Genomic DNA, 21705 nt, shown 5'->3' on the forward strand with positions numbered 1-21705 from the left:
ATATCAGTTCCTTGTGTTCAATTCTGGATCATACGGATAAACCTATTATTTCGCTTATACTTATGTAAGCAATAGAAAAACTTGTACACGATGAAGACTTAGTTTCAATATATTGAATAGAGACATTGGGAGCATTTCGCATGTAATGATCATGGTTGAACGCATAATGAAGAGATTCACAAGAAGCATTTTATATGGAACGATCTTGAATCAATGACACATTACGAACCACACAAGTCTCATCACAAAATCAATAAAAGAATATGTCTTTCACTTAACCATTTGGATCCAGAGAGGCGAGCAAGTGTGGTATTTAAAGACGTCGAGAGGTGCTCGCCTTAATCATAAGCTAATTAAATGAGCTATACTGCATCAAGGTTCTTTGATTACTTAAACGCCTAATAATGCATAGACTCTCCTTCACCTTTCTTTTATGCAAGTTAGTTCAAATTCCCATCTTGCATTCATTTTAATCCCTCTTTACAGATTCTCTAGTGTAGATAAGTAAATATAGTTTAAACTTATAGTCTCTCGTACTGGTTCATTCTCTTACATCGCCTAAATGAATAGTGAACCCTATAACTAAGCTTTGATATCAATTCTCTATGTTCGACTTGGAATATCATCCAAAAAACCTATTGATTTGCTTATACTTGACAAGCAATAGGAAAACTTGTACTCAACGAGGACTTAGTAATCACATAAGTGTTGGATTTTATGTCCTAAAACTCGTAGATAGTAATATAATCAATTGACCGTTATTAATAAAGTGTTATTATTATTATTTCAATAAGCATTATTGATTTTATTATTACTTTTTTCTTAATAAATTAAATCCAATAAATTAACATCCTAAGCTGTTTGATGAGTCTTGAATAGTATGTAGAGACATACAGGGATCAATGTTCGAGATCAGCTTAAAAGGTCTATAGTATAAGGATAAGGCTGGGTACCTTATCTTGGTAACACTATGGATACGACTCACTTTGTATTTGATACAAACATAATGATCCTACGCGTTTGTGTAGGTGACATGTGAGTAAGAGTATCCTATGCAATGAGTTTACATAAGACCAGACCACGAAATAATAACCACTAGATGTAACTCCGTTAACTAGTTGAGTTTCTATTTCGTTAAGATGACCTAGGTAACTTAGTCTTAATCCTGAGTGTATTATAAACTCCTGTTTGCATAGGATTGTTCTTTGATTTGTACGGGTGATAGTGGCCGGATTTTCGACTCAATATTTTTATCATTTTCGGGACAAGACCAAGTAGGGAGCTGGGAACATAATCACACAAGATAGAATTCACTCATTTTCGACTAGGTAAGTAGATAAATGTTCCCTTAAATGGTGTCTCCGGGACTTGAACAAAGGGTCCTACCCTCTCTATGGCACAAGAGGGGTTTCTGTTTAGTGGTTGGACTATAAATAGGTTGTTCATTAGAGAAGCACTAATATTTAAGGACTAGAAGTAACCCGGGGTAAAACAGTAATTTGACCCAGCTTGTGTTAGGAACACTTGTGAAATACTAACTTACTGGAATTGGTTTATATCCGTGGACACAGAATATATCTACAATGAGAAGAGTTCAGCTGTGAGTTTTTAGTGGAGTGTACACACAGTTAACAAATATTGATTAATGTGGTTAATGAGTTTAGCTAATTAATCTCATATTGTTGTAACTTCTGATCTGTAGGTCTATTAGGTCCCCTTCCTAGCTCGTAAAGGGCAATGAGATTTATTTATATTGGTTATAGTTTGAAATGTTGAAATCTACTTTGGAAATTAATATAATGTATGATGATATATTATAATATAAAGTTTATATTTCAATTAGACTTTATTATATAAATTTAATTTTGGATATGATTCAAAATTAATCTATAAGATAATAAAACGTTTGAATGAGTTTAAATATTAATTTAATGTGAATTAGATTAATATTAAAACTATAGGTTAAAATTTAATGTGTATATGATACATATTAAAACTATAGATTACAAGAGAAACTTTTGAATATGATTCAATTTGAATTAAATTAAATATAAGATATTTAATTTAGTAATTAATTAATTAGAGGATTAATTAATGATTTAGTTTAATTATTTAATTAAATTTGATTTAATTAAATTAATTAAGTTAAAGGGAAACTTTTGTAAATGTAACAAAACACCAAGCTATTTACGACCTGTGTAACAAAGCCCATAAAGTTAGCCATTTTTTAAATATTTCAGGTTTGCCATTCCATCTTTCTTTTCTTCCTCGCGATTCGTCTTCCTCCTGCTATTTCGTCTTCTCCGTCTTCCCTTGCGATCTTGTCTTTTTTCTTTCCTCTTTTTTTTTTCTGCGATTTCTTTCTATCATCTTTCTTATTTTTCAATTCTTTATTTACGTCGTTTAATCTTTCCATCGTTTTTCTTATTTTTCTCTTTTTTTTTTCTCTTTGATTTCTTTCCATCATCATTCTACTTTCCTCTTCTTTTTTTCGTTGCGATTTCCTTCCATCGTCTTTCTTCTTTTTCTTTGTTTTTTTTTACGTCGTTTACATTGGGATAACCAAATCTAAACGACTGTGTACAAAAAAAATAGCAAAATCTAAAAGACCGTGTACAAAGAATCTTAGAAAGAAAATCATTTAGATTGGAGTAGCCAAATGTAAACGATTGTGTAAAAAAATATAAATAATCTTGAAAAAAATCATTTAGATTGGAGTAGCCAAATATAAACGATCGTTAAAAAAAAAGATCGTGTATAAAAAATCTTGAAAAAAAATCATTTGGATTGGAGTAGCCAAATGTAAACGATCATGTAAAAAAAGTAAATGATCGTATAAAGAAATCAAAACGATCGTATAAAGAAATCTAAACGATCGTATACCAAAAGAATTAGAAAAATCGTGTACTAAATTAAAAAAAAATTATTTAGATTTGGATCCCCAAATCTAAATGATCGTGTAACAAAATTAAACGATGAAATTAAAAAAATAAATTGTACCCATATCTAAACGATCGCGTTGTAACCGGATAAAAAGCTCTATGCAGCGGAAAATTAATAGAGACCATAACTCAATTTTAATTGAAACCTAAAAATACTAGTACATTGGCAAAATCTAATTTAATCTAAATATTAATGGTTAAGCATGATAAAAAATTACATTATAGAGAATTACAGAGAAGAGAAAACTTACGATTGTGGACGACTCTGTATCCTGGGTCCTTCCTATCTTTAGGATGAGATTTGGTTTGTGGGAACCAACCGAGAGGAAATTTTTATATAGAAAATTTCTCTTTCAGAGAGAATTGGAGAGAATTCGCATTCCATAATAGTTCTATGAAAAAATTACGTATAACTCCCCCTTCTTCAAACTGAAGAAGAGGGAAGTTGGAGAGAATCAGGAAACGTGGAAAACCACTCACGTTCTCTATTAATTAATTTTATTAAATTAATAATATTAATTAATTAAATTATATTTAATTAATATTTCATTTAAATCATATTTAAATGAATATCTCGCCCATAACCTATAGTTTTAACTTAGAGGTCTTTTCAAAAATATAAAAAAACGGCAAAATATTTACACTCTATAGAACAATTTCAAAAACGGAAAAAGCCCAGAGACCCACCGTGTAAAATATCAAAAATGCCCCGTCAACCACGCTATCAACAACGCGCGCCTAACATATTTGCGATCGTTTAGATTTGGTTATTGTTTGATACGCGATCGTTTATATATGGCTACAAAGAGAGTACCACATGCCATGACCTTGTCTCATCGCATAGATACACTACACACAACTCTACATTGAGAACACCCTAAGTCCGAGATAAACAAGCATGCATGCATGGTCATAGAGAGCACATATAACATAAGAGCATGGATTTATTAAAACATGCTTAAAAAACATAGCTTGAAACATATGCTTGTTTAAAATCTTTCTTCAAATCTCATAGTCATAAACATGCTTTTAACATAACATAAACTTTAGAAATCAAGCTTAAATTCATGTTTTGCTAAATCATGCTTTTAGCTTTCAGACACTTACATGTTTGGAAAATCTATATAAAAAAAAATTCAGTAAGGTCAAACATATATTCTCAAAGCATACTTTAAATATCATTAATAAAACATGTTTAGAAGCCATTTTAGAAGTTCATTTTGTCACTCACAAGCTATTGCTTGCAGAATCTTGAAATCGTACTTAAAAATCTTAAGCATTTAGGTAAAACATTTTAAGACAAGTCACTCACAAACTTGTGATCTAAGAAGCACGGACACAGACGCAAGACACGGATATGACAGGACATGGCGATACGCCAATTTCTCAAATTATAGGACACGAACACGTCGGGGATACACTATTTTTTAAAGATAATTTTTTTTATAATATATGTAAATTTGTCACAAAATACTAAGCGTCTTCATTTCCTAAAAAAAAAAAAAAAATAAATAAATGTTCTTCACTAAAAACAACATAAAATGTCGTTGTCTAATTGTCAATTGTCAAGTTAATATTTAAACATTGTAATTTGTAGGAGTACAAAACATATTATGTATATCTACCATTCAACCTATACCTAAGTTAGCAATTTAACCTAACAATAGTAAATGGAAAGTGATTTTCCATACAAAATAATAAAATATCAAATCTCAATGACAAATTCATCCTTATCAACACCATCCTCTTTAAAAATTTCACCCTTTAACTCTGAATCATCTAAAGATAAATTAGCTACTTCAAGCATGTCCACATATTTAAGCGAATCAAAAGCATCTCCTGCAATATCCCATGACTTAGTTTCTCCTTTTGAATATTCAGGAGTTTTTCTATACAAAAGACAAAGATTAATGTGAATAAATACCAATTTCTTTCACAACATGAAGAGGATGATGGTTGTCCTAAAACTTTAAAAACAATCTTTTGAAGCATTGGTGCATAAGTCCCATGAATTGCCCACCAACTTCTAGGATCTATAGTGTATCTCTCGCATATGGAATCATAGTCATCAAAATCTCTAGTTTTGTAGAAAACAAATCAAATTCTACATTCACTTTTGCATGATCCTCAAGACTACTAAAATACCTCTCCATACACCTCGTTCTCTCTCTAGCTAGTACAACATGAAGTGGAGTACTATTCTTGTTCCGACGATCAATGAGAATGTTATACACGACCTCATAGAAATAAGAGAATTCACTTGGTCACAATCCTTCATGTTTATATATCGACATCTTCACTTTTTCGATCATTGTATCCCACATGTCATCCACTAAATGTAAACAAGGTGTGTTTGTATCACAAGTTCTAAACATGTCATATATGGGTGAAGCAATGACAAAATATAATTAATTTTGTCCCACCAAATGTCGCATCAACTCCTTTACATGTCTTGCCTTCACCACATCATTTTCTCTATAATTTATCCCATTTATCGTTGATGACCATAGCTTGTAAGTCGCCTTTAATAAGCTTAAACCTCTTAAGCATAATAATAACGAATGCAAAATGTGTTTTAGCTATTAAAAGCAATTTAAGAGGCACAAATTCATTAAACATGGCGAGCCTCATGGAATGGTTCATGATAAAAAATTTCACTGCCATGACATCCCCAACAATATCTGAAATCCAACTGCACTCTCCATAAACAACTTGAATATTTTCAACATTCTTGGCAACACAAATGTTTTTCAAGGCAAGATTTAGTATATAAACTACGCATGGTGTCCATATAATTATCGAAAATTGTGCTTCAATAATTTGTCCAATATCTTTGCAATTGGGTGCATTATTCGTTATCACTTGAACAACATTATCATAACTGACTTCATTAATCACTTCCTTCATCAAATTTGCAATGAAAGTAATTATCCTTAATCTCACCGGAGCAATCCACCAATTTTAGAAATATTGGTGTAATGATCCAACTTTTTATACTAAGTTGAGGTCATTACCTTAAAGATAAATAACAATTTTGACAATTTCTTGAAAAGAGGAAGACTAAATTTTTATTAAAAACATAATACTAAAACATTAATACATAGACGCTGAAGTAAAACTGAGTTCCCATATAACATGTAACAAATCCTTCTGTGTTGCTTGCCAGATTTCCTCTACCTTTATCTTTGCCTGAAATATTAAACATAGAAAGAGTGAGTTTATACATATACTCAGTAAGGACCCGCTACTAGTCCCGCTAGGTGTCTGTTAAATTTCTATTAAAGTCCTGTAAATAAGTACCCCTAAACTAGCGCGTTCCTGGACACACGCAATCTAATGACTTCGTAGGAACATCTCTAGTCTTCGGTGAACTCAAAGAAACAATTAGGAAAAAAATGGTCTTTGGTAAACTCGAAAGAACACCTAGGACAAACTAATCTTTAGTGAATCCGAAGGAACACTTAAGACAATCAGGCTGTAAGTGATCCTGTTAGACCACTCATATACTAAACATCTCATGAGACTAGTGATTCCGTCGAATCACATAGTCATAAAAAGTTGGTGATCCCTAGGGACACCCATGTATGGGTACGACTCTAATAGACAAAGTTAACAGAACACCTATCCGTAGAATGTAGCATATCATAAACATGACATGAATATTAATCATAACGTCCTTAATCATGTGGTTAACATATCATGCATTATCATCAACGTAAATAAGTCATCATCAACATACTACCAGTCATAAACGTAATATCAGTCATCATCATCAATCATCAATATAATATCAGTCATCATCAATAGCATCATGTTATGCATTTTAGCTACCATCAATGCATAACCATAAATACATGCGGTCTCTTAAATTTAGTTCGAAGGTCTAATAGTAGAATCTCTTACCTGGAGATTTTAGCCAAACAAAGTCCTCCATAGTTAATAGTAAAAAATTCTCCAATTAATTTGTTCCTAATCATAAAAGAAAATTTCAATATCTTAGTTAATAAAATTAGCAATTGGCTATCATCCAAAATTCTCCAAATTAATTAACTTTCTAAAAAAATGGGGTTGAAACCAATTCAACCTCGATTAAAAAAAATCCAAGATTAAATCTTCAAAACTTAGTCAATTAAACTTTTAAAAGAAACCCCAATTAAATCCATAATTAAATTATTAATTCAATTACCTTAGCTTACCAAGGTTACTCAAATGAAGGTTGAAAAATTTTCTTATTCTTGATGGAAAAATTTATCACTTTAAATCTTTAAGCTTTGTCAATGGACCAATCATAACAAAAACTGATGAGGCATTGACAGCAAAGGGTTATCTTAGTGAAGAAGATGAAGAACCTTTTTCTTTTTCCTTTTCTTTTTAACTTAAATATTCTAATGCTATTTATAAATCCCAAATAATAACAATAATATTTATAATTTCCTTTTCCTTTTAGAATATATATATATACCAAAATATACATATATTTTTATTCTCATTATCTTTTCTCAATAAATTCCTTAAATGCATAAAATCTTATGCATTTATAATCATTAATAATAATAATAATAATAATAATAATAATAATAATACTTCTGCCAACAAAATTGTTTATTATTATTATTATTTTCCCACCAAAATGTAAATATATATATATATATTTATTTATACCATCATTCTCTCTTCTAAATAAACATATCATTTTTTTTGTCCAATCAAATCAACCATCTCTCTTCTCATGGATTATCTTCTTTTCCAAACAAATATAATTATATTCCGTCATATAATCAACTTCACTCTTTATTTAAACCAAACCAAATAATTAATATCATATTCCACAAAAAATCTAAATTATTAATTAAATATATATGTCTATATATATACTCAATTAAATCCAATTCCACCAAAACCAACTTTTCACTTCAAGATCTCAAATTAACTTAAATCCTCAATTCTTTTAATCAACTAAATATTTTCCAATAAATCACTCATAAATTCCAATCTGAATTAAATAACCCAACCATTAAATTTTGGCTCCAATTCTTAATATAACACCCAAATAATTTAACATAATTAATAAAACTTTTTAAAGATTTTGAATGTTACATTCCTTTTTCCAATAATTATATTTCAATATATAACTATGAATTTTCTTTTTAAATAAATCCAATTCATTCTCTCCTTATTTACTCAATCATAACAACCTCTCTCCAGAATCAATATTTATCTTTCTTCAAAATAAATAATTATTATTTATATTTTTCCAAAATAATTAATTATTTTCCACAATAATTAATCATTATATATCTTTCTCCAAAATAATTAATTATCTTCCACAATAATTAATTATTATTTATCTTTCTCCAACAATAATTATTCTTTTACAAATAATTATATTTTCCCAAAATATAATTATTTTACTTTCTCTCCTTTAATAAATATATTTTTTCTAAAATACAAATTATCTTTTCTTTAAATAACTATATTTCAACAAATATAATTATCTTTTCTTTTTCCATAATAATTATATATTTATATATTTCCACATATACATATGATTATCAAATCTCCAACAAACTTTCCACTCTGCAATTTAATTAAATAACATCCATAATTATTTAATTTAACTCAACTTCAACAACACTAAAAATCCACAACTTTACTTAATCCTGTTAACCTACCATTTAATCAAAATCTCAACAAACACCACATGCCAAAAGCTCTAATTAATTAAATATTCATCCAACAGATATTTAATTAATTTCAATTCTCACATAATCAAATAATTCTTCTTTTTAAATGAATTTAAAATAATGCCCAATAAATTAAATCTAATTAAACAAAACTAGGATAATTAACTCCAAAAAATATCTTAATTTTGGGAGCATTACAATTGGCTTGCCATTAGAAATGGCCATGAAGTTAATCAACGACCTTCTTTGCGAGTCACTCTAAACATATCGCCATCACTCACAATGCTCACTCCCTTTTTCTGTCATTCACCTTTAGTATGTATCAACAGTCTTTCAATATTAGCCTTTTTTCTTTGGAGTAGACTAGTCCTCAACATATTATATCCTAGATGCTTATATCCCGACAATGGATTGTTTGCAGCATTAGTAAAGGCACCAATAAAATGAGGGTTCCTCGCTAAATGAAATTGCAAACCCCTTGAATAAAACATTTGAACAATAAGCACATTCAATTGTACTTGTGATGTCTTGTTGAATGATTTTTCAAGTGCACTTGTATTACCCTTTCTTTTCTTGTTCTCACACGTAAAGCTATTTGAATTGCTCACATCCATTCCCCTAATTTATATGAATGAAGATGTCATTGGCAATGAAACATTTTTTGGAGCTTTTCTTTCCATTTGAGTTTTTGCCTTATCCTCTAACCTTTGCATATCCGCTAGGTTTTAAGAGTGACCTCTAGACATGACCCAATTCCTTAACCAACTATCCTAAGCAAGTGAGCTCTTACTCTTGTTTGTTTATGAGCTCCTCATTATGATGTGACAAAAAATTGTATTGCCATGAAAAATTTTCACCCCGTCACTTAATTAACTTCTTAATCTTAGTCACATATTGCCATAGAAGTTTAGAATCATCTTCAACGGAGCTCATTTCCATGGAACTAGTTACTCCTAACATTTAAGGAAGAAAAAAAATAAATTTTAAAGTTTGATAATGATGTGATATGTAAACAACTATGGGTATTGACAATAACTTAAAAAAAAACATTTGAAGTTGGTTGTAAAAGACAGTACACAGTAGACACCCAACCCAACAATATTTGAAAAAGATTAAAACTTTTGAAAAACACAAGCTAAAACTAATAGAAATTAACTAAAACAAGACATACTTGATAGTTGATTTGGTGTATTAATACATTACTGACAAGCAGTAGCCATGAGCGGGAATAGAAACAAAATTTCGACGGTAGACGACAAGCAAGGAGCAGCGAATCTGACAGTAGACGGTGAGCGGGGAGCAGTGATATCGACCGATGAGGAGACTTGGGTGTGGCTCTTTGCCGTTGAAGTTGGACAAAACACATAATGGAAATGAAAGAAGTGAGCAGGAGATGAAGACTTGGAGGCGTGAAGTGCACGTAAAGGAGATTGGATTTTTTATGTGTATATAATCATATTTTTATATTTTGTTCATAATAAAGTATGTGGGCTTGGGCTTCACCTAAAGTTTGGGCCCATTAGACTATAATTGAGATTTGAGCATGTCAAGACATGTCTAGAAATTAAAAAAAAATAAACAAAATTTAGAGTATCGAACACGTGTCCCCAACGTGTTTGAACCAATATGTGTCCCCCAAGTGTCCGACATCGATACCACCTCTAATACGAAGTGTTCGTGCTTCTTAGCTTATTATTCAACCCTTGGCTTAAAAATCCTTCAAACTTTACTTGTCCTGAAAATTCCATAGTTAAGCCTATAAGTTAATCCCTTAACCATAGAAAATATTCAAACCTTACTCAAAAATTCCAAAAACATCAAAACAGGCCCAAAATAGTATAATGACAATGTTGGCCGCATGGTATGGGAGAAGGCAAACCGTGTACGCACACAGAGCAGATGCCTGATCGCGTGCTTGCCTTGCGCACACACATTCTATACGAGCATGGCCACATGACGCTGTGCTATGCGTTCCTTTCACGCATTCGCGCCTTCGCATAGGGCATCTTGTCTCACATGCGCCTACACTTCCTTAGCAATGATAACTTATAGAAATAAAAGTTATTAAAGTCTTTTAGATAGAATAATGAGACCAAAATACATAACAAATGTGTCAAAACGCTTAGCTTATGTTGTAAATTCATAAATATTCGAAAATACACTTTACATAAGCATCCGACCCTGTTTCACCAAATTTAGTGTCTTAACGTAGGATTATGAACAAAAGAAGAAGCTAGCGAATTGTAGAGGAGCTCATGCGAAGACTAAGTAAGAAGACCACATTAGTAGGCGAGAAGAGGTTCCTTAGAAGACAAAAGTGGTAGTTGAAGTCGATGTGACTTGACATAGAGGCAGCTTTTGGCGTGACTATTCAGAAGATTAGATTTTCTACATAAATCTGCCTATATAAAGGACTCCATCTCCATCAAGAAAAGGAGGTCTGAATGGACAAGAATGATTGTTCATGTGAAGAGCCAAATGTGTGTGAGCCGACCAAAAACTAGAGAATGGTGGAAAGGATTAGCCTTTCCATCTTCTGTAGAGAATTTCTTCATCTTCTCCGATTAGTCTAAGAGTGAAAGCTTAAGGTTTGAGCGGAAAAGATCTCATTTCATTTTCCCTTAACTTGTAATGTCACTTCTAATCTTTCAATTCTTTCCATTCTTTGTATTTTATTGTTATGTATTTGTTCGTATTGTACAATGGCCGAAGGCCTATATTCTATAATAAATTGCATATTTGTACGAGTTTCAATCCTCCATCTCTTTGTAGTTCATTTATCTTGTTGTTATTTGTAGTTTAAGTCCTATGACAAGTTCTTGATAAAAAGATAACTTATTACTCTTATTGCATATTGTTTATCGCCAACTACCCGAAAGGGCAAGTAGCAAGGATATGACTAACATGCGCAATGAGGAGTTTGGGGACAAACTTCACCTTAGCAAGATTACTTCCATCATTTGTGTCCCAAAAGGAGAACAAGTGTGGGTATATGATGTCGAGAAGTTGTCATCCTTAAAAGAGAAGCGCTATAAGTGTTATAAGTGAAGCGTTCTAGATATATCTTGCTTAACTCAGCGTAGTCATTTAGATCCAAAGAGGTGAACAAGTGTGACGTTTAAAGATACCAAGAGGTGCTCACCTTAATCATAAGCTAGTTAACTGAGCTATATCGCATCAAGGTTCTTTGATTGCTTAATTGCCTAGTAATGTATAGACTTTCCTTCACCCCTTCTTTTATGCAAGTTAGTTCACATTCAGATCTCGAATCCACCTTAATCCTTCTTCAGATTTCATCTCAAGATTATTGTATGCAGAAAGCTCCTTATGAATTTCTTCATCAGGCAGTATAAAAGAATAAACTATACAGTGTAACGAGTGTAAGTTTAAACTATATCTACTTATCTACACTAGAGACTCTACAAAGGAGAATTAAGATGGATGCGAGATGGAGTAATGAACTAATTTGCATAAAAGAAGGGGTGAAGGAAATCCATGCATTACTAGGCGATTAAGCAATTAAAGACCCTTGATGCGATATAACTTAGTTAACATGCTTATGATTAAGACGCGCTCCTCTCGGAGTAGACACCACACATGGTCACCTTTCGGGATCCAAATGACCAAGCTACGTTAAACAAGTTATATCTAGAACACTTCATTTACAAGACTTATAGATCTTCACGTTTAAGGGTGGCAACCTCTTGGTGCCTAATACTCACACTTGTTCTCCTTTCGGGATACAATTGATGGAAGTTATCTCACGAAGGTAGAGTTTGTTTCCAAACTCCTCCTTGCGCGCGTTAACCATATCCTTGCTATTTGCCCTTTCGGATAGTTGGCAATGTACACTGGCCAAATGAAGAAAATAGCTCAACTAACGCGATAAGAAATATAAGCTAACCTTCTTATCAAGAACTTATCATAAGACTTAAACTACAAATAACACAAAGATGCATGAACAGTAAAGAAATGGAGGATTGAAATTGGTATAAATATATAATGTATTAAAGAATATAGACCTCATGCCACTATACAAAATGAATAAATACATTACACCAAAATATTGAAAATGGAAAGAATAGAAATGCTAATACAATTAGTTAGGGGTAAGGTAGGAATGAAATCTTCTTCACTCAAACCTCAAGCTCTCACTCGTTGACTGACTAGAGAAGATGAAGAAAAACTTTACAAACGGTAGAAAGGTTATTCCTTCCCACTACTCTCTAGGGTTCAACCCATTCAGACTGGCTATTGGCCTATCTGGGCATCGTTTTCTTGATGGTGATGGAGCCCCTTATATATACAAATGTAGGCGGGAAATCTAGTCTTCTAAACATGTCAGCACCGAAAGCTACTTCAATGTTAAGTCACATTAACTCCATCTACCACTTTTGTCTTCCAACAAACCTCTTCTCGCCTACTGATATGACCTTATTGCCTAGTCTTCTCGCAAGTTCCTCTACGATTCGTCAGCTTCTTCTTTTGTTCATAATCTTGCAATTATACATTAAAAACAGGGTGAAACAGACATGAAAGCTTATGTAAAGTATGTTTCCAAATATTTATGAATTTACAACATAAGCTATGCATTTTGACACATTTCTTATGCATTTTGGTCACACTATTCTATCTAAAAGGCTACAATGACTTGTAGTTCTACATGTTATCAGTTCTCATGCCTTCATGTCCAACCATGTCACATAGCTAATTACCAACTTTCAAGAGAACTTTCTTTCTTCTTTTCCAACTCAACTTTTCTCTTCTTTCGCCAAATTCTTGTGAATCTTAAGGGTCCTTAAATCTAGGGTTTACAATAATTAAGAAAGTTATCAAAAGACCTAATCACGAGCACTTCAACCTGTAATAATCACTTCAAGTTTCACTCAGTATGCAATTTTTTAAATCTGAGTGTTTCTCAAAGCTAATAGTAAAAGATTAAGTGATACATCAATAGTGTCTAGGATGTTCCCCCTTCAATTGCATTCCTAAATTTCTTGGCACAACGAACACGTCTCAAATTTATCTTCAATCAACCATTCCTCTCCAGATTAGTTATATATTTCTATTCAGACTTTATATATGATGTGTTTATGTCGTCCATCCCTACCTCATCATCCTTTAATGATATTCTATGGTAATAGTTAAGCCATTCATTTCTCCTAACCTATAAAAATCTAATTGACACATTTCCACGCTCTTTTCCTTTCAAAACCAAAATCTTCTTCATACATTTGACTGTTGCAGACTGAAACATATGCCTAGGTGAAGCTTAACCCGAAACAAATTAGTGCCTGGAACAAACAATTTTGAACAAACCATTTTCATATATTCAATAAGACATTCTATGATAATAATTTTAGAACGTTAATATTAGAAGGTTAGCATTCTGAACAAACCATTTTATGTTGTCTTATTGAATACAATAAGACAACACAAAATGCATCAATTTAGTCTAATCATATATTTGATTGACAATAGATAAGTCCAGGTGTATAGGTTTAAAATTCAAAAACATACGTGTCCATAAGCTGAGAAAATTTCAAGTAAGCAGATAATTATAATGAGAATGTGGTAGTAAACGAGTAATTATAATCATGCTAATAACAACGATTATAATATCAATAATAATAGCTATAGAACGGACATGATGTCAAGTCAAAATCAATAAGTATCAAAGTATATATAAGCAAGGTCGTTACAATCAAGCAGAAATATGTTCAGAAATGAAATTTATTGCTAAGGGTAGGTTGCACTTACCTAGATTTGTCTTGACAAAAGGAAATGATTTAAGAGGATTAAGGAATGATTTTTGCTTAATTAAAAGGAGATTCTTGCAAGATCAACTTCAAAGATTTCAAGAAAAGAGACAATCACACCTCAAACGTTTAGTGTATATTCTTACAATAACAACTAAAGTCTAATCTTCCTCTTTAAACAAGATCAAAGTATCTTTCGCACCTTTTTTTTTTCTGAAACAATTTGCAATTAATGAATTAATTGGATTTAATTGTGCACAATAAAATTGATGCAATCAAATTCAAAAATTTTCAAGAAAAATGGGATTCATCTAGAATTATTCTATTTCAAGATTTAACATGTTGCAATCAAGAATTAGATGGAGTTTTTGAGTACACAAAGCTAATCAAATTAATCTTTCATTAATTTTTGGTGAATCAAGAACAATATCAAAAATTAAATTGACAAGAATGCTTGTAATTAAAAGAAAGAATTATGTTGTATACAAGAAAATTAGGGATTGAACAAAAACTACAAGAAATTCAAAGATTTGATCATATATAATTAATAAGGAAAAATAAAAGAAAAATTCTCCAAGAATAGAAAAGTCCTGAACCCACTTACCTTTTGGTGATTAACCCTCCATTAAAATATAATTCTAGAAATTAAATGAGAGAACAAAGAAAAGGAGGAATGAAGGAGTAATTTCTAGAGTTAAAGAGAGAGTTTTAGGAGAATATAAGGTTTATTTGAGAAAAAAATGGTGAATTGGTGGTGGATTTATGATGAATTTGGGAAAAAATAGGTATATATAGAAAATATTTAGAAATAACCGTCACCAAGAGATTCAAACTTGCAACCTCACTCGCATGTGTTCCAATTGACGGAAAAATAAGTTATTTTTCGAATTTTTGCTAAATATTTCGCATTTGCCACTTAAATTCTAAGAAAAAATGGAAATGCAGCGGTGGAGACTCGAACTCGGGTAGGGAGGAGACGCACAACCAGTAAGCAACACATGGCGAAGGGAGAATGGTGGGCAGACGGATGAAGGCGAGTGTAGGAAGTTTTAAATAATTTCGAATTTCATTCGCATTGGGTGAGTTTCAAACAATGACGTCTAAGGCACACAAAGAGGATCAAAACGACAACGTTTTGGCTTTGAAAAATCCAAAAAATAAACGCTTCATTTGGGGTTCGAATTCGTGAGGGTTGTTAACCCATGTTGATAGTTGATGTGTGTCACGACTTTTTAGATATTTATCAATTTGCCCCTAATTTTTGTTTTGCTTGTTCTTCATTCGGACTATGTTTTAGGTGATTTTCATTGCGTTAGGTTCGTATTGGAGTCTTCTTTCATATTCTGCATAAAAATATCAAAATAATGAATATATGTATACTATAGATTAAAAATAAGGTATAAGTAAATGGGTCAATAATTGTCCCAAATAGATAAAAAAAGAGACGATCTCTAAAAAGATAAAACTAACCCGCCAAAGTGATTTCACTTTGTATAGTATCTATCAAGCCAAGGAATTTAAAATTGATTCTAACATTTGATTGACATGCAAAGTCCAGTGCAGAAATTGATTAACTGCCACACCGTCAAAAGGCAAGTGGCAATAATCATCCGGATATCCATCAGCACAAAGTACACTTTTCCTTTGTATTAAGATCTCTAACTATGGACATAGCAAGCAAATGAAGGGAATGAAGAGCATTTGGAATTACCCGATATTCAAGATGTTTATCAATGGAGAAGCTCCAGTTATCTATACAAAAACGAGACATGTCAATAATTACAGAGTAGACACTGAGGGGCTTCCTTTCAACTTCAAACTGATTGATTAATCAAAACAAAATTAAAGATTAAAAAAATATTGTTATCTCTTAACTAGAATGGATTACACCACTCCATTTCCATGTGCAAAGCACACAAGGTGAGATAGATTCACAAATTGCCCTTTTCGGAGGCTCAAAGTTGGAAGAGAGGAGTCTCAACCCATATGGCCGCTAAGGGGCGGAGGCAAGCAGAAAGAGAGTGGAAGCTAGCGACAATTCGAACTTATTTGCACTCTCAGTCTCCATTTCCAGACTCCCAGATCTAGAAATTTGTGATCGAGAATCAGGTAGAGTCAAAGATCAACCGGCGAGCTGATGAGATTCATCCCCTCTCTTAACAAAACCAGTTATCGTTTTACCAGGATCTGAAACCACTTCAATTTTTTGCACAGAGAGGCATAATTTTCCCATCTTCTTTTGTTTGTAGTTTCAGGGGATCTTTCTTCTAAGCTCCAGTAAACTCAACACTATCAAATCAAATCCATCATTCAACTGAGATTAATCAATAGAAATCCAAGGACCAACCAACAACAATGATTCAGAAGAAACTCAACACTAAGTAGTTTTTTCTTTCTGTGAAACTTAAATCAAAGAACTTGCCGCCCAAAACCACTATACCCAAAGGACCTTTCCCAACCCCGCTTAGAACCAAGATGCTTGAAGAACCTCAACCACCCAGAACAGTAGGTTGGTACCAGATCTGTCGCGTAGACTCACTCTGCTTTGCCCGCTCGTTGCTCCCTCCATTAAGCCTCTACTAAATCAACATTTGTGTCCTATTGCTAAGAGTTTGTCGCCACCAGATTAGATCCGCCACTGTTCCCTATCCTCCATCCACGGATCCACCACTGGTATCAGATCCACCGTCGTTGATCTTCGTAGCTTATTGTACCCAAATTTGATGCAGAAGGCGTGGAATCTCATCTTCACACATGTAGAGGTCCTCTAAAACAAGAATTTTTAGGTCGGTAAGAAAATATACAAAAGTGGAGGGGAGGGGGAAAGAGAAACAAAAAATTGAAGAGTAAGGGAGACCGCGAAAGTTGAATGAAAAATAGGGGATAAACTTTTTAGATCCCCTTTCCCCCACTTTTTCTTGCCATTCTTTTTTCAAAAAGAAATTAGCATGTTTTTCTTTAAAAAAAAAAAAAAAGAATGTGGCAAAAAAAAGTGGGGGAAAGGGGATCTAAAAAGTTTATCCCCCCCATTTTTCATTCAACTTTCGCGGTCTCCCTTACTCTTCAATTAATTAGCATGTTTTTCTTTTCAATTCCATAGGCCATTTTGGAAAAGGCTATATCCAAAGACTTAGAAAGACCTTTTTCTTGTAGTGAATGTGAGGCTGAACTCTCTGATCATAACAATCAAAGACAGAAGAACCTTTACTTCAACACTTCAACACTTGACGCCTAAAAAAATCCGTATCAAATTCGAAAAACTTACCAATCTGAAAACGGAATGATTATAATCAAGGACAGCCTCCGTTGAGGCAAAAATCTCTGATGCAGCCCTCACTTTGCAGGTATTTCATCTTCCATGTGTAGCCAATCATTCGGAACAATTGGCTAGTCCTCACATGGTTTTCTCGTCTAGATTTCTTCAGATGATGAGTGCTGCCTGTCTCAAACATCCTGCCATCATTCGGAACAATTAGCTAGTCCTCTCATGGTTTTCTCGTCTAGATTTCTTCAGATGATGAGTGCTGCCTGTCTCAAACATCCTGCCATCACATTAACCAGAAATAAAGAGTTGACACAAGCAAATCAGACCCAGGGAATAAGGAAAAGCAACAGTTTAATATAGCGATTGAACAGAAATATATATACATATAGGTAGATGGATAGATAAATATAATAGTTGCATTTTGTGCCAAAATAAACCAGCAGAAAGGTGATTTAAGTCAAACAAACTAGCTACATAGAAGAGTAAAAATGGAAAATGATATTCAAAAATCAAAGTCATAGAAGACTGAATAACAGTGTATATAACTGTGTAATCATTTGAGAGAGAGAAAGAGAAAGAGAGATAAATAAACAAGCAGAAGGGTGGCGATTCATGTCAAAAAAATAAGTTATGCAAAAGAGTCTCTTCCTTTTCTTTCTTTATTTATTTTTAGTAAAAATGGTACAGAGAGGTTTGAACCATGGACTTTTTGGTCCTCAGCATACACATGTGTCAATTGAACTAAAGCTCTTGTCAGCTTCCTTTTTCTTTTTTTAACGAAAACAAGAATTTTCATTGATGAAATAAAAAGAGGTTAATGCTTAAAGTACACAGAGAAAAAGTAACTAGTTATATTGAAGACTGCAAATGAAATGATATTGTAAACCCAGAAGACTGAATAACAGTGTAAGTAACTGTACATTCATTTGAGAGAGGGAGAAAGAGGGTTAATGTATAGTACTTGATGCTTGCATCGCCCACGAAGAGAAAAATTGATTTTCAGAGTTGAAGTAATTATATAATCTGGTGCAATATTCAGACCCAGATGATCAAGGAAAAAGTCGAGCCAAATGTAATTTGAATTTGAGCTTCCTCGCTTCACTTGTAAATCCTGAAGAATAAAGACCATCAATAACTGCACGTCGTGTAGCCCTAAGAATCTTTATGCCACCTCTTGAACATGAAATCAATAACTTCGACGCACAGCGGAACCTCCTTGCCTTGCAAAGATTGTGCACCAAGGAGGTATAGGTAAAAGAATCCCTTGTTTCCATCGATTCAAACAATCTAATTGCACGGTCAATCTGTCCAGCCTTGCACAACCTGTCAATTAGACAATTTAAGGCTACCAAGTTTGACGCAAAACCTGTTGTATACACACAATTCAAATGTTGCATGGCCCCCTCAATATTACCAACCCTGCACAGCCCATTAGTTATTATAGAATGAGTGTAGTCGTCGCATTCTAGTCCCCGTGACTCTATCTGATCAAGCAACTTATATGCAGCCTCTAACTTACCTTCTTTACAGTATAAATTAATGAGTGTGTTATAAAAAGTCATATCAATTCCTACATCATTCTTTATCATCTGTTCCGTACAAGAATTTGCCTCTTCAAACCTGCCTAACTTAAGAAAAGCACCAATAACTGTGCAGTAAGCAAAGCCATCGAAAGCATATCCTTTGCTTTTCATCTTAGAAAAAATCTCAAATCCATGTTCATATTGCCTAGATCTAAAGCAGCTTTTCATCAAGGTTGTGTATGTTACAGCATTAGGCTCAAGACCCGAATCCACGGCCTCATTGAGCATCCTTATAGCAGCCCTCAACCTACTCACCTTGCAAAGACCATTAATAAGAATATTATATGTAACTAATTGAGGAATGAATCCATGGCGTTGTAAATTTCTGAATAACATAACAGCATTACTTGTATATCCATGTTTACAAAGGCCATTAATCATTGTATTAAATGTAACCGGATGAGGAGAAAGGTCTTTGAGTATAATGTCCTTGAAAACTCTATAGGCTTCGTCTGGCTTTCCTAATATGAAGAAACAGTGCATCAAGGTGTTGTAACTCCATATATCAGGAGTGATACCCGATTGAAGCATTTCTTCAAACAGATCAAGGGATTGTTCTAATGAGAAATTCCTAGTAGCACCAGCTATCAAAGAATTATAAGTAATAACATCTGGGCTTATACCAGCTTCCCTCATTCTATAAAGAACAGAATAAGCAGCATCCATGCCACTAAATCGACAATAGCCATCAATCAATGTATTGTAAGTCACTACATTAGGGAGAACTCCTATCCGTATGCCGTCTATTATAACAGCTTCAGCTTTCTGCATTTGCTGAGATTTACAAAATGAGGCTACACAAATATTCAAAAATTTTGTAGAATATTTACAGACCATTCTTCTGAGGTATATGATCAATTTAAGCTCCAAAACCTGCCAAAATCCAGCAAATGCAGGTGAAAACATGAGAACACAAACAAAGAAAATTGATTCAGAGAAGAAATGAAAAAAAAAATAATAATAAAGAATTTATGAGAATCGTGATTTGAATTTTTAGAATTAGACCAATTCCATGAGTAGGAAAATTAATATTCCCATTCGCATAGAAAGAAACAAGCAAAACAATGGATAAGTCTCGATAAAATAAAATCAAAACACAATACATCCAAACTATAATTGATAATGAAAATAATAAAAAAAAAAAAACTTGGTGAGCATGTCAGTAGAAGGAGAAGAGGAAAAATGAGGTAGAGGTAGGTGGAAACTAGTACCTTTGAAGCTCAGCTACAAAGATTGCGGACATTAACATCCTCCTCCCTGAAGGAGTCCGACAACTTCTTCTCCAGACAGCAGAGCACAGTATTAACAGAGATAAAGAAGAAATCACGATGATTAAAAAAAGTTCAAGAAATCTAAATTGAGAAAGAAAAGAGAAACAACACGAATCAATCTAAAAAACAAAACATTGATCGGAATTTGGAGTATTTTAGTGGGTTTGTAGCTGCTGGTGGAGCTCAATCCAATCCAAGGGTGCCCGAATAAAACCCTACTATGGGTTCATCTTTGTGTAAAAATTGGAAAATCAACTAAACTAGCATTATATTTCAAAACTAGCACTATATTTCAAAACTAGCACAGTTTTAAAAAATTTATAATTTTGTTTTTCTCGGCCCGAAGAGACCTCGAGATTCTTATCGCCTAAAGTTTGAAATTAAGTCCAAGTGTAAAGTCGCCAACCAGTTAAGCTAAGCTTAAGAACCTAAGTTGAGCATTTTGGCATTTCGCATTAGAGGCTTCAGGATTGCTCGAGTTACGTCACGTATTGGCTTGCAAGTTTTAGGATGTGTATAGGGTAGGTGTGACAAATTATGGTTTCTTTACAACAAGACTTAAAACATAAACTTTAGGCCTTCCACGCCTAGCACAACTTCTTTAACTTAACGCCTAGCTTGTTTACCTCAATGCATAACAACTCACCTTACCTTTCTTTACTTGGGCTCAATGCCTGATAACATGAGGAAGGGAAAACTTAAAATGTAATTCAAAGACTTAGTGAGTGAGAGTTTAGAAGTACCTTTTTGGGGAATACAACATATTTACAAAATAAATATCATTTTCATAAACATAGATTCATATCACCTTATTTCATAAGCCACAGAAATCACACAATAGTTTCCTCTTATTCCTTTTTTAACAAAACATGAACCATTCCTCCCCTAGACCTGGGAGTCTTCCATGAGCATCTAACCTCCTCGACTTAGGATTCACTTCACCACAGTCTCGCGTTAGGCCAAGGGATTTCCACCAGCGTCTTTCCATCAAGAACATGAACCATTCCTCACTCAGACCTGGGATTCACTTCACCAACATTTAACCGCGTAGACCTGGAATTCACTCCACCAGCTTTCATATTAGACCTGGGATTTCCACTAGTGTCATTTGGGGAATTTCCCTGGTTCGCTTCACATTACTTCAACGTCTTCACTTAATTAAGACCACACATAATGATTAGCTTCTTTATATCAACAGGCT

The 21705-nt window shown here is 33.1% G+C and overlaps 1 protein-coding gene across 4 annotated transcripts; it reads right to left on the reverse strand.

Moving 5' to 3' along the window:
- Positions 1-15901: 15901 nt before the first annotated feature.
- On the reverse strand, positions 15902-20739 carry LOC103486102 (putative pentatricopeptide repeat-containing protein At4g17915). Of its 4 annotated transcripts, none has more exons than XM_051089421.1 (4): positions 20445-20739; positions 18612-20106; positions 17651-17838; positions 15902-17152 (listed from the first exon to the last, which is right to left on the reverse strand). In XM_051089421.1, exon 2 carries the CDS (start codon positions 20068-20070, stop codon positions 18700-18702), a length of 1371 nt encoding a protein of 456 aa, XP_050945378.1. In that variant the 5' UTR covers positions 20071-20106; positions 20445-20739; the 3' UTR covers positions 15902-17152; positions 17651-17838; positions 18612-18699. The 4 variants fall into 4 exon arrangements, with proteins under 4 accessions (XP_050945378.1, XP_008442169.1, XP_050945379.1 ...); XM_008443947.3 differs by having other exon boundaries at positions 17651-17927; XM_051089422.1 differs by having other exon boundaries at positions 18571-20106.
- Positions 20740-21705: the final 966 nt, after the last annotated feature.

This window comes from Cucumis melo, chromosome 8, assembly GCF_025177605.1.
Source record: "Cucumis melo cultivar AY chromosome 8, USDA_Cmelo_AY_1.0, whole genome shotgun sequence".
NCBI classification, from domain to species: domain Eukaryota; kingdom Viridiplantae; phylum Streptophyta; class Magnoliopsida; order Cucurbitales; family Cucurbitaceae; genus Cucumis; species Cucumis melo.

Bases quoted from the DNA above. Each gene is read 5' to 3' on its own strand.
- LOC103486102 (XM_051089421.1), bottom strand. From the start codon at position 20,070: ATGGTCTGTAAATATTCTACAAAATTTTTGAATATTTGTGTAGCCTCA.